Below are 16718 nucleotides of genomic sequence, written 5' to 3' on the forward strand. Positions count from 1 at the left end.
ACACCATGAAGATTTGAACATCGTTTTTATTGACTTGACAAAGGCTTTCAATTCCATCAATTGAAATGCCTTGTGGAGGATACTTCAACAAATATATATATATATATATATATATATATATATATATATATATATATATATATATATATATATATATATATATATATATATTATCCTCAGTGAATTGCATTCGAATATGTCAGGAAAAGTTAAACATTGTGGAAACCAATCCGAAACCTCTCCCATCAAGGCTGACGTTAAGCAGGGATGCTTGTTAGCACTAACCTTGTTCTTAAATTTTATGGTTGGTTTTCTTACTCGAGTAACCTCGGAAATCACTTATGGTGTAGAAATACAATATTGAATTGATGGTAAATTATTATCCCCTGCCAACCAACGAAGTTGGCGGGGGATATAGAAATGGGGTCCGTCCGTCCGTCACATTTCATTTCCGGAGCTTAACTACAAATCCCCTCAAGATATATTTACAAAATTTGGTACACATATCAAGCAAGTAGTGAACTGGTGCCTTTTGATATTTTCTAATTGTTAGGTCACATCGTTTGGCAGCCATGTTGGATTCAAGAAAAATATTAAATAATGTTTTCTCTGGAATCACATAACCTAATGAAGTGAAAATTTGCAACTATCATCTTCCGTCATGTCTGCATACATCGTAAAAATTTTGACGTCACAAGTCACATGGTTTGGTGGCCATCTTGGATAGATAAACACACCTCATCCGATTAACACGAAACTTCACACACGTATTCCACTGGAGGATTGGAGGCAGAATCTAAATTTATGATGTCATAGGTCACATGGTTCGTCAGCCATCTTGGATTGAAAATTTATACATTTTAAAAATCTTCTTCTCCAGAAAGGCTGGACAGATTGAGACAAAATTTCACATACACTTTCCCCAAGACATCCTTTCAGAAGTTTGTTAATTTCTAATTGATAGGCCACATGGTTTGGTGGCCATATTGAATTTACCCTAAAACTTTCAAACATCTCCAGAACGGCTGGTCAGATCAAGGGGAAACTTCACATACATATTGCACACGCTTAGGGAATATAACTTTGTTAATCCTCATTTACTATGGTGGGGGATATCGAAGACTTTGTCTTCAATGGATGCTAGTTTCATTTGAGACGTCTTCAATTAAAAACTAAAGTCCCTCTCACCACAATATCTGAACCACAGTATGCAGACGACTGCCATTTTTACCCAATCTGCTGAAGAAATGCAGTAATTTTATCATTTTTTACTGAGACTTTCCATCGTTTTGACCTCAATATCAATGTTGCAAAGACTAACCTTTTCCAACCGACTCCAAACTCCATCGCCTCTCCCACTCTATTACACGTTATTAGTCAGTTGAGCATTTTCCATACCTCATTAATATTCTCTCAAGAAATGCAAATTGACGAAGAAATCCAGGCTCATATAAAATCTGCCCATGCAGCTTATGTTTATTTGAAAATGTGTGTTTTCATCAATAAAGACTTGAAAACGACTACCAACATACATTACACATTTACAAAGTGGTAATTATCTTAACTCTCTTGCAGTGGCCTGCAGAAGTATATCCCCCCTCCAAAGTTTTCACATTTTGAGGCCACCTGAGCTTATTTCATGATTCTTTCAAATCAAACTTAATATATAGTCTTCACAAACTATTCCAAAGTGATTAAAGATTTTTAAAAATGCAAATAAAATGTGAATAAGTTAAATTAACATAGAAAATCAGATGATTTGTAGTTGCATAAGTATTCATCCCCTCTGCCTAATTAACCCTAAATCACTTCAGGAGAAAATTAATTATTTGTTTGAAAGGTTACAAAATCTGTGTAATAGGTTTCATCTGTGTGTGATCAGTGATTTAACTTTTATAAAATAGTGGCAATACCCTTGGGTGCTCACCTGGTAGAATAATGATACTGAGGAGGAAGTCAACGTGGGACAGAATCAGCAAAATGTGTCAGTGAACCAATGTTGTGGCAAATACCTATTTTGGGGGGCAATCCCTCCCCTGTAAACCCCTCAGACCCCAATTTATTTATTTACTTGATGCCGTGAGAAAACTTTAGTGTCATGGGTGATGAAGGTTGTGGTCACGTTTTATCGGAAGTGTGTGTGTGTAGTTTTTGAGAAGAAGTTCCAAGTGTTATGGACAGACTGACGGATAGACGACGTGCCATCCCATAAGCTCCCCAGAACGACGTTACATGTGATCTAATTAAGCTTCCCCTCTTATCTGAGGAGTTTTAACGTGCAACTCACTTGGTCAAACAACAAGGCAAACATGAAGACCAAGGAACTTTCCAAAGAAGTCAGACATAAAATGGTGAAGAAGCACCATTCAAGAGAGGATTATAAGAAGGATTCAAAGTCACACATTATCCCTTTGAGTATGGTGAAATCCATCATTAAGAAGTGTAAGACTTATCATACCACCCACACTCTACCAATATCAGGTTGCCCATCCAAACTCGGCAGTCGGGCAACCAGGAAACTGGTTCAGGAGGTCACTGTAAATCCAACAATGACTCTGAAAGATCTGCAAAGCTCTATGTCCGAGATGGGGGTCAGTGTTTATCAATCAACAATCTCCCATTCCCTTCACACAGCTGGCCTCTATGGACAGGTGGTAAGAAAGATGCCATTACTGAAAAAGACATCGAAAAGCTCTATGGAGTTTGCGGAAAAGCATCCTAATGACACTGTAGCCATGTGGAGAAACGTTATGTGGTCAGACGAGACAAAAATTTAACTCTTTGGTTTAAATTCAAAGCGTTGGGTCTGGTGCAAGCCTATCACTGCACATTACCCAGTCAACAACATCCATACTGTCAAGCATGGTGGTGGCAGCACAGTGTTATGGGGCTGCTTTTCCTCAGCAGGGACTGGCAAGCTTGTCAGGATAGAAGGGATAATGGATGGTGCAAAGTACAGGAGAATCATTGATTTAAAAAACCTGCTTGAGTCAGCCATGAATCTGAAGCTGTGTCGGAGATTCACATTTCATCAGGACAATGATCCGAAGCATAAAGGGAAAGCCACATGGGATTGGCTGAATAAGAAGAAAATAAATGTTCTTGAGTGGCTCAGTCTTATGTCCCCAACCCCTCACTCTCGGTACCCATCCTTCCCTGTCATACCCAACTGCTTCTGGACTAGGAATGTCCTCCACCTACTCAGGTGTAAGAGAGACGTTCAACCGTCGATTCTGACTCTGACTGGACCAATTGCATCAGCTCACATGTCCTAAAAACCTGCATTGCTGCTCTTGCACATCCTCTCTCTACCCTTTTCACCCTGTCATTTTCAAGATTTCATCTTCCATCTGACTGGAAATATGCCACCATCATTGCACAACATTAAAAGGTGCAGAAACGAATCCCATCAACTACAGTCCTATCAGCTTGCTTCCAATCATCAGCAAGGTCATGGAATCCATCATCGCAGTGGACATAAATCCTTCCTTTTCTCCAACAACCTCACTTCAGATCACCAATTTGGTTTCAGACCAGTTCACTCCACTTTGGACATGCTGCTTTTACTCACCCAACAATGGATGGAGGCCCTCAATTTCGAACATAAGATGAGGGCTATCTCTCCAGACATATCTCGTGCTTTTGATACAGCCTGGATCCTGCCTTCATCTCCAAACTGTTTGCCTGTGGCACCCAAGGCCAACTCCACACACGGCTTACTGACTTCCTCCATTCTCGTAGCCAATGTGTTGCACTCAACGGAATCATTTCTTCGCCTCTCCCTGTCAAGGCTCGAGTGCCCCAAGGCAGTGTTCTGGGCCCAGTCCAATTCCTGATCTTCATCAATGATCTCTCTGGCTCTCCGGAAAATCTTCTTTATCTATTCGCTGATAACTCAACCCTCTGCCGTGTGACATCCCTCATCTTTCAAACAAGCAGGCTGCAGCCTCTTCCCTTATTTCAGACCTTGAAAAAAAAATCACAAGCTGGTCAAACATTTAGAACATTTCTTTCAATCCTGACAAATCACACACTCTTACGATCTCTCTCCAAAAGGACCATCTGGCACCTCCCCCCCCCCTCCTCCCCCATCTACTTTCTTAACAATCCTCTTGAAGAAGATCAGTCATTCAAACTCCTGGGTCTCACTATCAGCCATTATCTTTTTTGGGCAAACCACATTTTAAGGTTGTCCCCCAAAGTCAGCTGCCGACTGGGTATCCTCCATCGTACAAAGTCCTTTGTTTGGCACATCTGAACTATCCACCTACAAGGCCTTCATGTGCAGCTTGAACGAGTACTGCTCTCCCCTCTGAGTTGGTTCCCTTGCCTCACATCTTGCTCAGATTGACAATGTGGAAACCAAGGCATTTAAGATTTTTGGACTCTCCTGTGATGAAGCTCAGTCTTTGGGTTTATCACTTTGCCATGACAGACAGGTTGGTGGTCTGTCTTCTACCGCCTCTTTTGTAGTCTTGCACCCTCTGCTCTTTCTGTGCTTTTGCCCCCCCCCCCAGGTTTCTGTAGGGCTCACATGGTCCACTATAAACCCCCTTCTCGTGTTACTGCCTACATCCAAGATCGCTGCTCACCTCCATTCATTTGTTCCTCCTTTTCCTGCCTTTGGAATGAACTTCCACATCCTCTTCAATCTCATTGTTCCCTCCAGGTCTTCAAGACAGCTGTTGACCACCATATCAGGTCATACCCAATCCAAAACTATGATCTTTTCTCCCTTCATTAATCCTACCTAAATCCCTCCTTGTTGTTTCCTTCTATATCCATCTTGTTGACACCATGTATAAGTGTTTTTTATCCTTTTTTTTTAATCTGTTATATCCTTTTCCGTCAGTGTACTATCTCTTCCACAAGCCTCGACTATGTATAACAAAATAAGTCCTGACTTCAACGCAAATGAACATCTATGGTGAGACTTGAAGATTGCAGTGCATTGACGATTCCCATCAAACTTGGCAGAACTGGAGCAATTTTCATGTGTAGAATAGGCAAAGATTTCACCATCTCACTGTGCAAAGCTGGTCGAGACCTCGCCAAAAAGACTCGTAGCAGTTATTGCTGTAAAAGCTGCTTCTTCCAAGTACTGACCTAAGAGGCTGAATACTTTTACAACCAGTGAATTTTTAATTGAACATGTTTTTTGCAGATATTCCTGACATGTAACCTCCTTCAACTATAAGTGTATAATTTGATCTCTTCAGTTATGAATATAAAAGTTCATTTGTAAAATTTGTTTCCACATAAGTTGTAATTAATTGAAATGTGACATTATTGGTTGGGGGTGAATACTTTTGCAGGCCACTGTATATGGTTATGACACCTGGCCTACCTACTGAAAGCATATCAAGTCACTTGAGCATGTCCTTCAATGCTTTCTCCGTTTCATAATCTGTATTTGATGGGAAGACCATGTTATTAATACAGCTGTTTTTCCTTAGCTAATCATGACAGTTTAGAGTCCTTAGTAATACAAGCCCAGCTGCGATGGACCAGTCATCTGTGTCGTATGCCAGACTCGAGACTGCCAAAACGTGTCCTGTACTCCCAGCAATTGAAGCAGAGAAAATCTGGTGGACCAACATGAAGAAATGTGGAATAAGTGTAAACACCTGGGAAGAAACCACTGCTGATAATACTGAATAAAGGGCAATGTACTTGCACGGAGTTAAGAAGTTTGAACATGAAAGAACCCAGCATTGCAAGGAAAAACACAGGCAACGGATGGAGCATCACCTCCACCCGACGATGACGGTATCATTCGACTGTATTCACTGTGGGCACAGCTGCGCCTCCTGCGTCGGTCTTAACAGTCATCTACGAGCACACCAACGACAGGGTTATCTACCACTGCTGCCCATCGACTTTTTAAATGACATCATCATCCATTACATCATCACCATCATCTTCAGTACCACTTTTCCTGGATGGACGTCATCCTTGGACCTCGAAGGATTGTGTCTGTCTGTCTGTCTTAACTGTTTAAGATTTCACTGGTCAAACTAATCCATGGAAACAATCAACATACACTCTCATTACAAATGGACAGAGGGATTGACAGGGAACAACCATTCAAATAAATATATGTAGGGAAGGTTTCACATGATCATTTCATGTGACCATCTCTACCTTGTTTACATACTTTCTGGCAAACCATCCCGAAATCCTTTGAAATAAAAATATAATAAAATTTTTATTTTTAATTATTCGTTTTATCAGTTGCTCCAGAATTTAACTTTCTCATTTTCACAGTAGAACTTTGCTGTTCTTCAAGATTTTCTCAGCTGTGTCTGTCACCCTTGCATTGCTCCCTTTTGGGTTGTCGTACCATACTTACACTCTGTTGAGATCTCTCTCTCTCTCTCGAAGTAGATCGACTCCTTTTTGTTGAGGTTTTCTACAATCCCAATTCATTATTATGTTTAAGTGTTTAATCCACTTGATATGCTTAATGATGTGCAAGGGCTGTTAAATACTTATCTTAAGAGTGCCGAGGCAAGACAGATCGTTGTGGGACGTCATTTTTAAAGGTTCTGGTCCTTACTGCATTGTCCATTCAGCATAACCTGAAAGCAGTATTAGTAATCATTTCGCTGATCACATGCACCATTTGGAAACTCTGGTGCAGCTTTGGCGACCCTTGTGCAGAACATTGTGCAGCTTGAGTCGAAGCCCACGATGCCAGACAGTGTCATAAGCTGAAGAGAGATCGATGAACAGGGCACCACATTTCCAATTGGCTTCAAATGTAGCCTCGATGTAGTCTGGCTGCCAGCACTTGGTCTTTGGTGTTCTTGTTCTTTCTGAAAATCAGCCTGTTTGTTGTGCAGAACACTCTTCAGTATCAGCTGTTCCAATAGTTCAAAATGGAACCAATAAGAGAGAGATAGATTGGTAGCTCTTTGGGTCATTGTTTGGCTTGTGGGGCTTCAGGATAGCTACAACATTGGCTCTCTTCCATAGATGAGGGATCTTTGCTGTTGCCAAGCACCGTGACTTGAAACATCTGAACCATTCAAGAACGAGAGGACCAGCATGGGTCAGCTGCTCAGTGTGTATGTTATCTGAACCTGGTGCCTTTCCATGTTTCAGTGTGCCAAGTGCTTCTTTAAACTCAAAAGGGGAGAAATGACAGGCGAGACCTCGGTCAACAGATTGGGAGTATCTTGTCTCCTTCAGTTTGGCATTGACCAGATGAGAGAAAGCTTGGTCGAGGTTTAAATATTTGCCATTGTTGATGAGAGTGCGTGTAATTGAGTCAGCGGTAACAGGGCTAGGTTGTTGTTTTGCAGAGCTCTCTGCGAGTCGATTGATCGTCTGCCAAGCTTTCTGACTTGAATGTTTAAAAGTAGTGCTCTCATCAGACCCCTGCCATCTTGTTTTACGGGTCTCTTCTAATCTAAACTTGAGCTGGGATGCCAGAAGAGAAGCTTCCTCATCATCTAATGCATTTCTGAATGCATCATAAAATCTTTTGCACTCAGGGTCCCATCCAGGGATGAAAGCCTTATGGTACCCTCGTGGGATGCATAATTTGGAGGCAGCACTGATTTCGTCACAGAAAGGAAGGTCGATGCTGTCAACAACCTACAGAATCTGAGGCGGGGATCGTAACAGCTATATCATCTGTCATTTTACTGAACTTTTTCTCATCCGTCTTCTGAAAGTTGCATCTTTTGGCTGGGAGTGAAGATGTTAGGGCGATGAGGGGAACACCCTTGAGAAGGACAGGTCTATGATGGGAATGAGCAAAACGTTCCAGGACGGATGGTATTGGTGTGTCAGTCATGAACCCATGCTAACATGCCAGTCAAAGTTAGTGAAAGTGTTCCATTGGCTCGAGTGGAAAGTGGTTGGCTCTCAACTTTTACATTACAGCATCTGAGCTTATGAATACAGTACAACCCTCATTTAGCCAATCGGGGTTTATTTCTGTCTGTATAATTCGGCTTTCCTTCGAAAGCGGCATCCAGCTCTTCGTTCACCTTTGCTCCCATTGCACCATCTTTGCGTAAATTAGAAGCATTTGGCTCTCGATTGGTATACGACAGCTAGATAAATGTTGTAAATGCAACACGCAAGATGGAATAAGTGCAACGTATTTACAATAGCTGGAACTCCAACTTCTAACTCTTCTGCCAAAAGTAATCCATCCTTCCTGCAGAATGTGGAGCAATTTTTTTTTTCCATTCAGGATATAACCGGCTGTCGTGGTTTCCCTCTTCTTTTATTATCGGAGCAGAGGCCAAGAGAAAATATAGTGGCAGTGTTTTGCATTTGGCGACATCAGACTAGAGATGGGAATCTTTTCAACATGACTACAGATGGAAATGTTTTTTTTCCTATCTTCAGTGATTATGGATGGGGTGCTGTGCCATGAATGTGCTGTGACTGTCAACATTGTTTGGCAGGCATACCTTTTAAAGGTTGTCTGCATTGTAAATTAAGTTTTGAAATACCTTTTTGTTTGCCTCAAGTCATCATATTTTCCCCTGAGAGTTTAAAGTTATTGTTGACATAACGTTGAATTTCCAGGTGCATTGTATGGATGCGGTGTGTGGGCTGCTGCCCTTTCTGAACCCAGACGTGCCCGACCAGTTCTACCGCCTTTGGCTGTCTCTCTTCCTGCATGCCGGGTTCGTGCCATGGCTACCATGCATTCAATATCCGTCGGCTCGTATCCCCATTCCTCCAAGGCCAGAACTGATTTTGCATATAATAGCATGTCATTATTAAGACAATGTGTACTTTGTTATTAGAAATGGATGTGAAGCATGATCATTCATTATTTAAATTTACCAGACACCATCCTTAAGATAAAGGGCCGGCAGGATGGCCTCGACATACGCACACTCACCTCTCAGCTATATAGCCTGGGTTTCAATCCCGACCCAGCTATAAACCCTCTTCCCAGTATTTCACAGAAACGGTGATTCATTCCTTGGATGCCGTCCCTCTGATGGACGTTAAAATAGTATCCCGTCTGCCAGCTTTCATTGGTGTACATTGAAGATCCCACGTTGTCCTTTGCGAAGAGTAGGCGAGCTATCTCTGGCACCCTGAACAAATTCCAAATTCTTGCCCATAGGGCATTGCACCATCGGCATAAGCTGCAACATCAGCCAATGATGCTACCCCACAGCCTTGTGCTGCATAAGAACAAAGCAGATTATGAGAATTACAAAAAGGTTCAATGTTTATTGTTAGCCTGACTTGCTTTGGTTTTTGTGAAGTTTTCAAATACACTGGATTGTCAAAACATGGCAATGATGGAGACATGCATCACACACAGATTGATCCACTGCCTGGGCTCGGTGATATTCCAGATGACTGTGCTACGTGACTTGGAGAAACTCGCTGGCTGGTTGCGCATCTCCATCATCTTCCTCCTGAGCGGCATTACGGGAAATCTCGCCAGTGCTATCTTTGTGCCATATCGTGCAGAGGTCTGCCTTCACCGGGCTTGCTGGATCAACAATTTGATTATTTCATTTTCAGTAGCTGATTGTTACCTCCGCCGTCTGCGATGGACGGAGGTTATATTTTCACCCCTGTCTGTTCGTTTGTGTGCAGGATGTGTCCAAATGTTTTGGACAGATTCGGATGAAATTTGGAGGAGAGGTTGGGTGTGTGGCAAGGATGAAATGATTAAATTTTTGTAAAGATCTGGATCTGGATTTGGATATGATAATTTTTTTTTTAAAGTAATTCATCACCATCGAGAGATGGGACCAAAAACTATTTGTCGCATGACATTTCAAAAAAGTGTTTGCAAGTTATGACAAAACTTGATGGATGAGTTTGTTCGGTGACAAGAACAAGCCAATTACATTTTGGTTCAGGTCCGAATCCAGATCCAGCCTATCAGTGGGATACAAAACGAAAGCTAATCAGCCTGGGGAGGTATGCGCTCTACCGAGTGCCGTTCTTGTGAAATATTTAGTGGACCAGTCGGTATGAAAATGGGGATGTGAAGCAAAGTGGGAAGTATGTGTGTGTGTGTGTGTGTGTATGTGTGTGTGTGTGTGTGTGTGTGTGTGTGTGTGTGTGTGTGTGTGTGTGTGTGTGTGTGTGTGTGTGTGTGTGTGTGTGTGTTTTTGGTTGTTATCTCAATTTGTGGGTTTGAGGAGGTCGAACGAAGTCCTCCCAAGACTCAAAGTATCCACCTTTGCTTCGGTAAGGCCTAAGTCACATTTGCCACGGCGGCCGTGGGGTCTACAAAATCTACGGCCACTAGCAATTATAGGGCGGCCGCAGTATTTCCACGGTCACACAATGTAGCAGTCACATATGTTTTTATTTTTTGGGGAGCCGCACGGGGTATTTATAAATTGTGAAGACCGAAAACGTGGGGGTGCCGTACGGTCTTTGATTTGATGTCGCACAGTGACCTTAGGGCATTCCTGCGGTGGCCATAGAACTTTCAAGGCAGAAGCAAGGTGCCTGCAAGGCGACCGCAGGGGGGCCCTAAGGCGAACGTGCGGCCAGACGGACGGTAACGAGTGGGTTTTTTTATTTTTTTTGTACCAGTTCTTTTGTTTCGGCTTGTCAAATTACTACGGCGAATGTAGAAATGAAAAAAGTTATCACTCCGCGCTATAATTCCACGGCGACCCCTACGGCCTGTAAATTATAGCCAAACGGCGTAGAGCCACCCTGAGGCCACCGCAGAAACTCTGTGGCCGCCCCCACGTTTCTGTGAATTCAGAGGGTGTACGGCCGCCGTATCCTCGCCGTAGAGCAAATGTGACTTCGGCCTAAGGGATCACAGTTTCATGGACCAAGCTGTTCAACTTTTGTTGTTCTCAAGAGTTTTGTTCCGAGGGCTCTTTTCAGGATGGTCACCGAACCCCAGACGGCCTCCAATTGTAGTTTGCTTGAGGTAATATTCATGTGGATGGTTTTCAAAATCTTAGTGAGGTTCTTCTTTATTATTCCTGTTGTTCCAATGATCACTGGTGCAATTTTAATGCTTTTCAGCTTCCAAGTTCTCTTGACCTCATTTTTGAGGTCCTGGTATTTGGTCATTTTCTTGATTTCTGCATTATTTAAGCCAAAATAGCCAAAATCAGCAATACTATCTTTTCCTTTTTCCCCTTGCCAAAGGAGAGCATTTAGGTCTGTTTGTCTGTTTGTCCGCACAGAACTTTCGTGTTTTTCTCTGCAACCGCTTATCAGATTGAGACGAAATTTTCACCATCGGTGCAACTACTCATGTAGAATGTTTTGTTGATAATTATGATGTCCAAATGGGACTAAATTTGCCAGAACGTCATAATAGGTCACGTGGTGTGGCAGCCATGTTGGAAAAACAGAAAAAACTTTGGACCTCTGTATCTCTTAAACCGCACCAAGGAAAAAAATTGAAACTTGGCACCCGGCAAGTACTCATGGGGAATGGGGCATTATTTTTTTGATGTCATAAGTGCCTTTTTAATGACGTCATAATTGCATATGTAGAATACTACATCTGATCAGTATGAAAAATTTTGAGGGTCATCTGGGGATAAAATGGTCCACAGAAAAGAAAAATTGATATCATCGGTCATGTGATTCGGCAGCCATATTGTTTTTGTGTTTTTTTTACCTTAAAAAAATCTTCCCTGAAGTGGCTGATCAGATCGAGGCGAAACTTTACACGTATGACTGCCTATCCATGAGGAACAAAAGGTTCACACATATGACATCATAGGTCACATGGTTTGGCAGCCATTTCAGATTTCCCCTCGAACCTATAAAAAATCTTCTTCCCCAGAATGGCTGTACAGATAGAGGGGAATCTTCACAAAAATGTTCCCCAAGCCATGGGTGTACAAGTTTGTTCAGGAATAATTGATAGGTCACATGGTTTGGCAGCTATTTTGGATTGAAGAAAAAGATTAAATAATGTTTTCTCTGGAACCGCATAATCAATTGACGTGAAACTTCACAATTATGATCCAGTAGTGATGGGGAATAAATGTTTTAAATTTCAACTTGATTAAAATGCATAGTCTGGCATCCAGAATTATTTAATTTTTGGTCTGGTTCATTTTGATTTTTAAAACTATTATTTATTTTTGAATTATGCTGCCTTGGCTGTGCCTGGATGGGTTTGAGGTTAGAGTAGCAGCTGAACTACAAATCCTATCCACACCAAACAAGTCCTGGCAAGGGTCTGCAATCTCCGATTGCTCTTTTTTTGTTCCTGAGCACGATTCCCAGTCACAAGGCTTTTTCTATGTTAATGCTCGATGGGATCATCAGGGTGTGTCATGAGCATGACATCCTTATTTTCAATGATTGCCTTTGGTTCATGTTTTCTGGAACTAGGATGTTGAAATTTTTGTAGATATGCCAATGAATCACTGTGCACACTTTGTTGTGCCATTGTGTGTGTAAAGTTGTTCTGATAATAGTAGTTTTTTGCATCCCAAAAGCAGGTGATTAGTACTTTCTGTTTCTGTCTTGCAGAACCTACACTTGTCTGTCTGTCTCAGTCCCGCCTTCTTTTAAAATCCATTGGTGTAGTGTCCATCTTTGGCATTTATTATTCTTTGTTCTCTGTTCCAGTTGAGCTGACCTCTTCTTTGCCATTCCAATAAGCATTCTTTGTCTATTCTAACTCGGTCTAATTCTTTTTTAGTATTTTCCTGTTTGTTTGTTTTTTTTTGTCATTCTCCCAGTTGTTGGTGTATGTGTGTTATTTCTTTATTATTTATATATTTCTTTTTTGCAATTGTTGGGGCAGTGTTTGTTGCCGTTTCATTTTCCTGTGCAGGATCTTCTATTCGCACCATTTTTTGGAAATACCTTGCAAAGTGAGCTAGGGATATATTGTCACGTTTGTTGTGTTCATGGTTGTTTACAAATAGAATCCAATAATCTGTTGAGCATTTCATATACTCAGCGAGTCCAACACTCATTGCTCTGTGCACCTGGTTGAGTTCCATGAGCGACTCATCCACTGCCTTTTCCTCTTGGATCAGTTTGTTGAATGTCCTGGCATAGTGATTGTGGAGAGCATCAAGTTGTTTTAGCTAGAAGTTTAGAATTCCATCTGGGCCTGGATTTTTTGAAGTTTGGCATTTTTTGAAGTTTTCTAATTTTTTTTTTTCTTCATCAATAATAATCACTGGGAGCATTTCCTTGAGATGTTGCTTCTTCTTTACCAAGTCTGGGATCCGTCCCGCTTCCTTGTTATGTTCCTTTCGATCTGCAAGAATTCCTTTCCAGAATTTTTCGAGCTTTTCTTTTTCAGGGGGAGTTGACACATTCTGCTTTTGTTTGCATCATTCGCAACAGAATCTCTTCGGATTACTCTCATACATGTGTTTTTTTTTTTTTCTCCTGTTATTTGCTTCCTGTTGTAGTTTGCTTTCTCATTTGGGCTGGCTGGGTAGCCTAGAGAAATGAACACTTGCTTCAAAATTAAGGTTTAAACTTGATCTGGCCCCATCTGACCTGCACCCCATCGGTCATCCGAAGGTTCATACAAGGATGATGCAAGAGTTGCAGTGTAAAACTAGAAAGGCACACGGTGGAGTGCATGCCTGATCCAGTAGAACATATCGGGCCTCATAAGTTTTTGAAACCTCGTGCTATATATTGTTTTTGTCCCCATCTCTCAATGGTATAGAATCACTTTAAAAATTAAAAAAAATTCATATCCAGATCTGGATTTGGATATTCACTAAAAATCGAATCTATTCGTCCTTGTCACGCACCCAACGTGCCCACCAAGTTTCGTCTGAATCCGTCCACGACGTTCAGATATCATGCTATATATCATTTTTGGCCCTATCTCTCAATGGTAAAAAAATGACTTAAAAAAATTATAGTAAAAGTATCCAGATCTTCACCAAAATCTAATCAATTCGTCCTTGTTACACACCGAACCTGCCCACCAAATTTCACCCGAATCTGTCCAACTTTTTGAGATATCCTACACACAAATAGACAGACGGGTGAAGAAAACCTCCTTCCACCTTCGGTGGCGGAGGTAATAAGTCCTCATTGGATTAAAATCAAAACAAACTCGAAAACATCTGGCTATGCAAAGCTCGTCCGTTTTGTATTCAGATCTCTTCTTCTTCCCTATGCTAAACGCTACCTTTGACCTTTTGACCAAATTATTAATGTGTCTTCTCCATCGTCTCATAATAAAACTTTGTTGAAAATTTGATGACAAAAGCTCAAATGGTTAAAAAAAAGTTACAGCCCAGAAAGACACACAGAAGTGATGACAAAACCCCGTCTCCCGCTGGGCGGGGAACGGGCTAATGATAGGAAATGGAGTGTTGTTAAAAGTTAAAATCGTAAACCGATTAATAAAAGCAGCCAGAATCAAAGTACATGAAGGGTAATCTGACTTGGATGTGTAAGCCCTGAGAATACCTGGCAGATGACACTGCCATTGTGGTCCAACATTTACTTGTATAACATGTTTCTTTCAAAGTGCGTTAAGCTTTAAAATCGAAATTTATTGGATGTAATTTACATTTTTCATACCCGTCAGATAAGTGTTGAAACATGAAACAAGGGTTCACCAGCATTGCCCGGACGCAGAGTGTCCATTGCTCAAGAATCACCACTGCTTTAAACTTTAGAGGCAACGAATGCCAGCCACTCTCACCACCCGGCATTAAGCTGATGTTTCATTTGGCTCATTGAGCTCGAGAAGCGATTGCTCATCATGCTGCACATGGATGGGTAACAGAAAGGGAATGAAAAATACACAAGCACTGGAGAAGAAGTAGTATCTTCTTTTCTTTACTGACTTGCCATTTAATCTTTTTTTGTTTGTTTGTTTGTTTTTTCTAGGTGGGTCCTGCAGGCTCTCAGTTTGGCCTGCTCGCATGCCTCTTTGTTGAGCTGCTTCAGAGCTGGCAGATACTGGCAAATCCATGGCATGCCCTCGGAAAGCTTCTCACAATCCTGCTTTTCTTGCTCGCCTTCGGCCTGCTGCCCTGGGTGGATAATTACGCCCACATCGGAGGTTTCATCTCGGGCCTGTTGCTGTCTTTCGTCTTCCTACCTTACATAACCTTCGGTCGGTTGGACCGTTACCGCAAGCGCATACAGATAATGGTAGCACTCGTAATCTTCTTAGGTCTTTTTGCTGCCCTGATTCTATGGTTCTACATTTACCCCATTCACTGCCAGTGGTGCGAGCACCTCACTTGCATTTCGTTCACGGACGATTTCTGTGAAAAGTACGAGCTGGACAGTAGCTTGCACTAAAAGGAGGGCACTGATGGATGGAACCTGACTAATGAGAGGGTGTTGGACTGCAGCATTTAAATATTTGGAGAGAATGTTATGAGCATCTGCCTTTTCGGCCTGACAACATGGTCTTGTCATAGTAACAAAACCCTTAAAAAGATGTTGTTGTTGTAGTAGTCATAGTAGTAGTTGTTGTTGAAATGTGTTGTTGGTTGCTGCAGGCAATTGCTATTGAGTACTAATTTACTTTAACAACATAATATAAAAAATATGCCTGCTTCAACCACCACTAAGGAAACCCCTTTCCTCTCCCTGACATCGAACCAAGCCGACGCGTCGGCCTGAACATGCACTAACGGTGCCTTGACAAGGATGTTTAGGAACTTTGCGCTCCAAACATTTCTCATTCCAGGAAAAGGCTTCGATGGAGAACTGAGATTTATATATCCTTCCATAATTGATAACTTCTTTTTATTTTTTTCCTTCGGGAACATATGCATTCATTTTAAAAGCCAAGACAATCAAAACGTATGGCACAACCGGCGTACATGTTGTATTCGTAATTGTTTAGTGTGGGGGGTGGGGGGGGGTGGGATGAAGAGGTCGTCTGCATATTGTTCGAGGAAAAATGAAATAGTTGCGTCCTCGCTTGTATTCGCAAAGATGTTTCTGTAACAACGAAATGTTGTCAGTTCCGTCAAAGCACTTGCAGAAAGTAACTTCACCTCAAAGCAACCTTAAGCCTTTTGGGAACAATTTTTGTATAAACTTTCAGAAACATATTCTGTATATCTTCTTCTTCTTCTTCTTCTTCTTCTTGTACAGCAGGGATTACCTTTTTTCACTTTATTTTGTACCCTGTTCGACAGAAGAGCTGTTGTCTGCACTGAGAAGGGAGCCGTGGGAATTTTCTGTGGACAGACCATTGTGCCAAGAGTCATTTCTTCTTGGCTTGATGAGCAGAGATTGATGAGTTGAATGTAGCTCTGGCTGTTCACTTGCAATAGGTCAATCACCTACCTGTTTGATTAATTTGGCAGAGCTGTGATATTTTGTCAGCATTCAATGCCATCACTTGATAAGGGTTTGGTGGTCTTGTTTTTTTTTTTTTGTTTTGTTTTTTTCCTTGCGCCCATTTAGAGTTAAACATTTTAAAACTACCCCACGGTTTTCAGGTTTGACTGTGTTGATTGCTGTAAGAGGTGATTGTTTATTTTTGGTTGTCCTCAGCAGTGAAACGGTCACGCGTGGTTGTCTGTGATGACGGATCAGATCTGAACCCCAAACTTGCATGCCTTTTTAAGCTGCAACGGACGCTATACTGTGAAATGGGACGATGGGGAGATGTTCTCCATTTTGCAAAGGATCTTGCAATGGAACTCTTCCCACCTTTCCCCTTGAATATCCAAAGGTAACAATCCTCGGCCTGTTCTGCGTCTATCGATGAGCCGAATATCCGTGCTTCATTGCAAGGCTGCCTTTGGGCCAGCAGTCAAAGT

The 16718-nt window shown here is 41.7% G+C and overlaps 1 protein-coding gene across 12 annotated transcripts in view; it reads left to right on the forward strand.

The window, feature by feature from the left end:
* RHBDF1 (rhomboid 5 homolog 1) overlaps window positions 1-16473 on the forward strand; it is a 155502-nt gene extending 139029 nt beyond the window's left edge. For 11 of the 12 annotated variants that reach the window (XM_085885390.1, XM_085885392.1, XM_085885393.1 and 8 more), the window contains 3 exons: window positions 8551-8651; window positions 9308-9461; window positions 14818-16473. In XM_085885390.1, coding sequence (XP_085741516.1) covers window positions 8551-8651; window positions 9308-9461; window positions 14818-15237 — 675 coding nt within the window. In that variant the 3' untranslated portion in view covers window positions 15238-16473. The remainder of the gene's footprint in view (window positions 1-8550; window positions 8652-9307; window positions 9462-14817) is intronic. The other variant, XM_085885402.1, reaches the window with a different exon arrangement.
* The last annotated feature ends 245 nt before the right edge of the window (window positions 16474-16718 follow it).

Source organism: Eptatretus burgeri, chromosome 6, assembly GCF_056783735.1.
Source record: "Eptatretus burgeri isolate ZD-2024b chromosome 6, Ebu_testis_v1, whole genome shotgun sequence".
Lineage (NCBI taxonomy): Eukaryota > Metazoa > Chordata > Myxini > Myxiniformes > Myxinidae > Eptatretus > Eptatretus burgeri.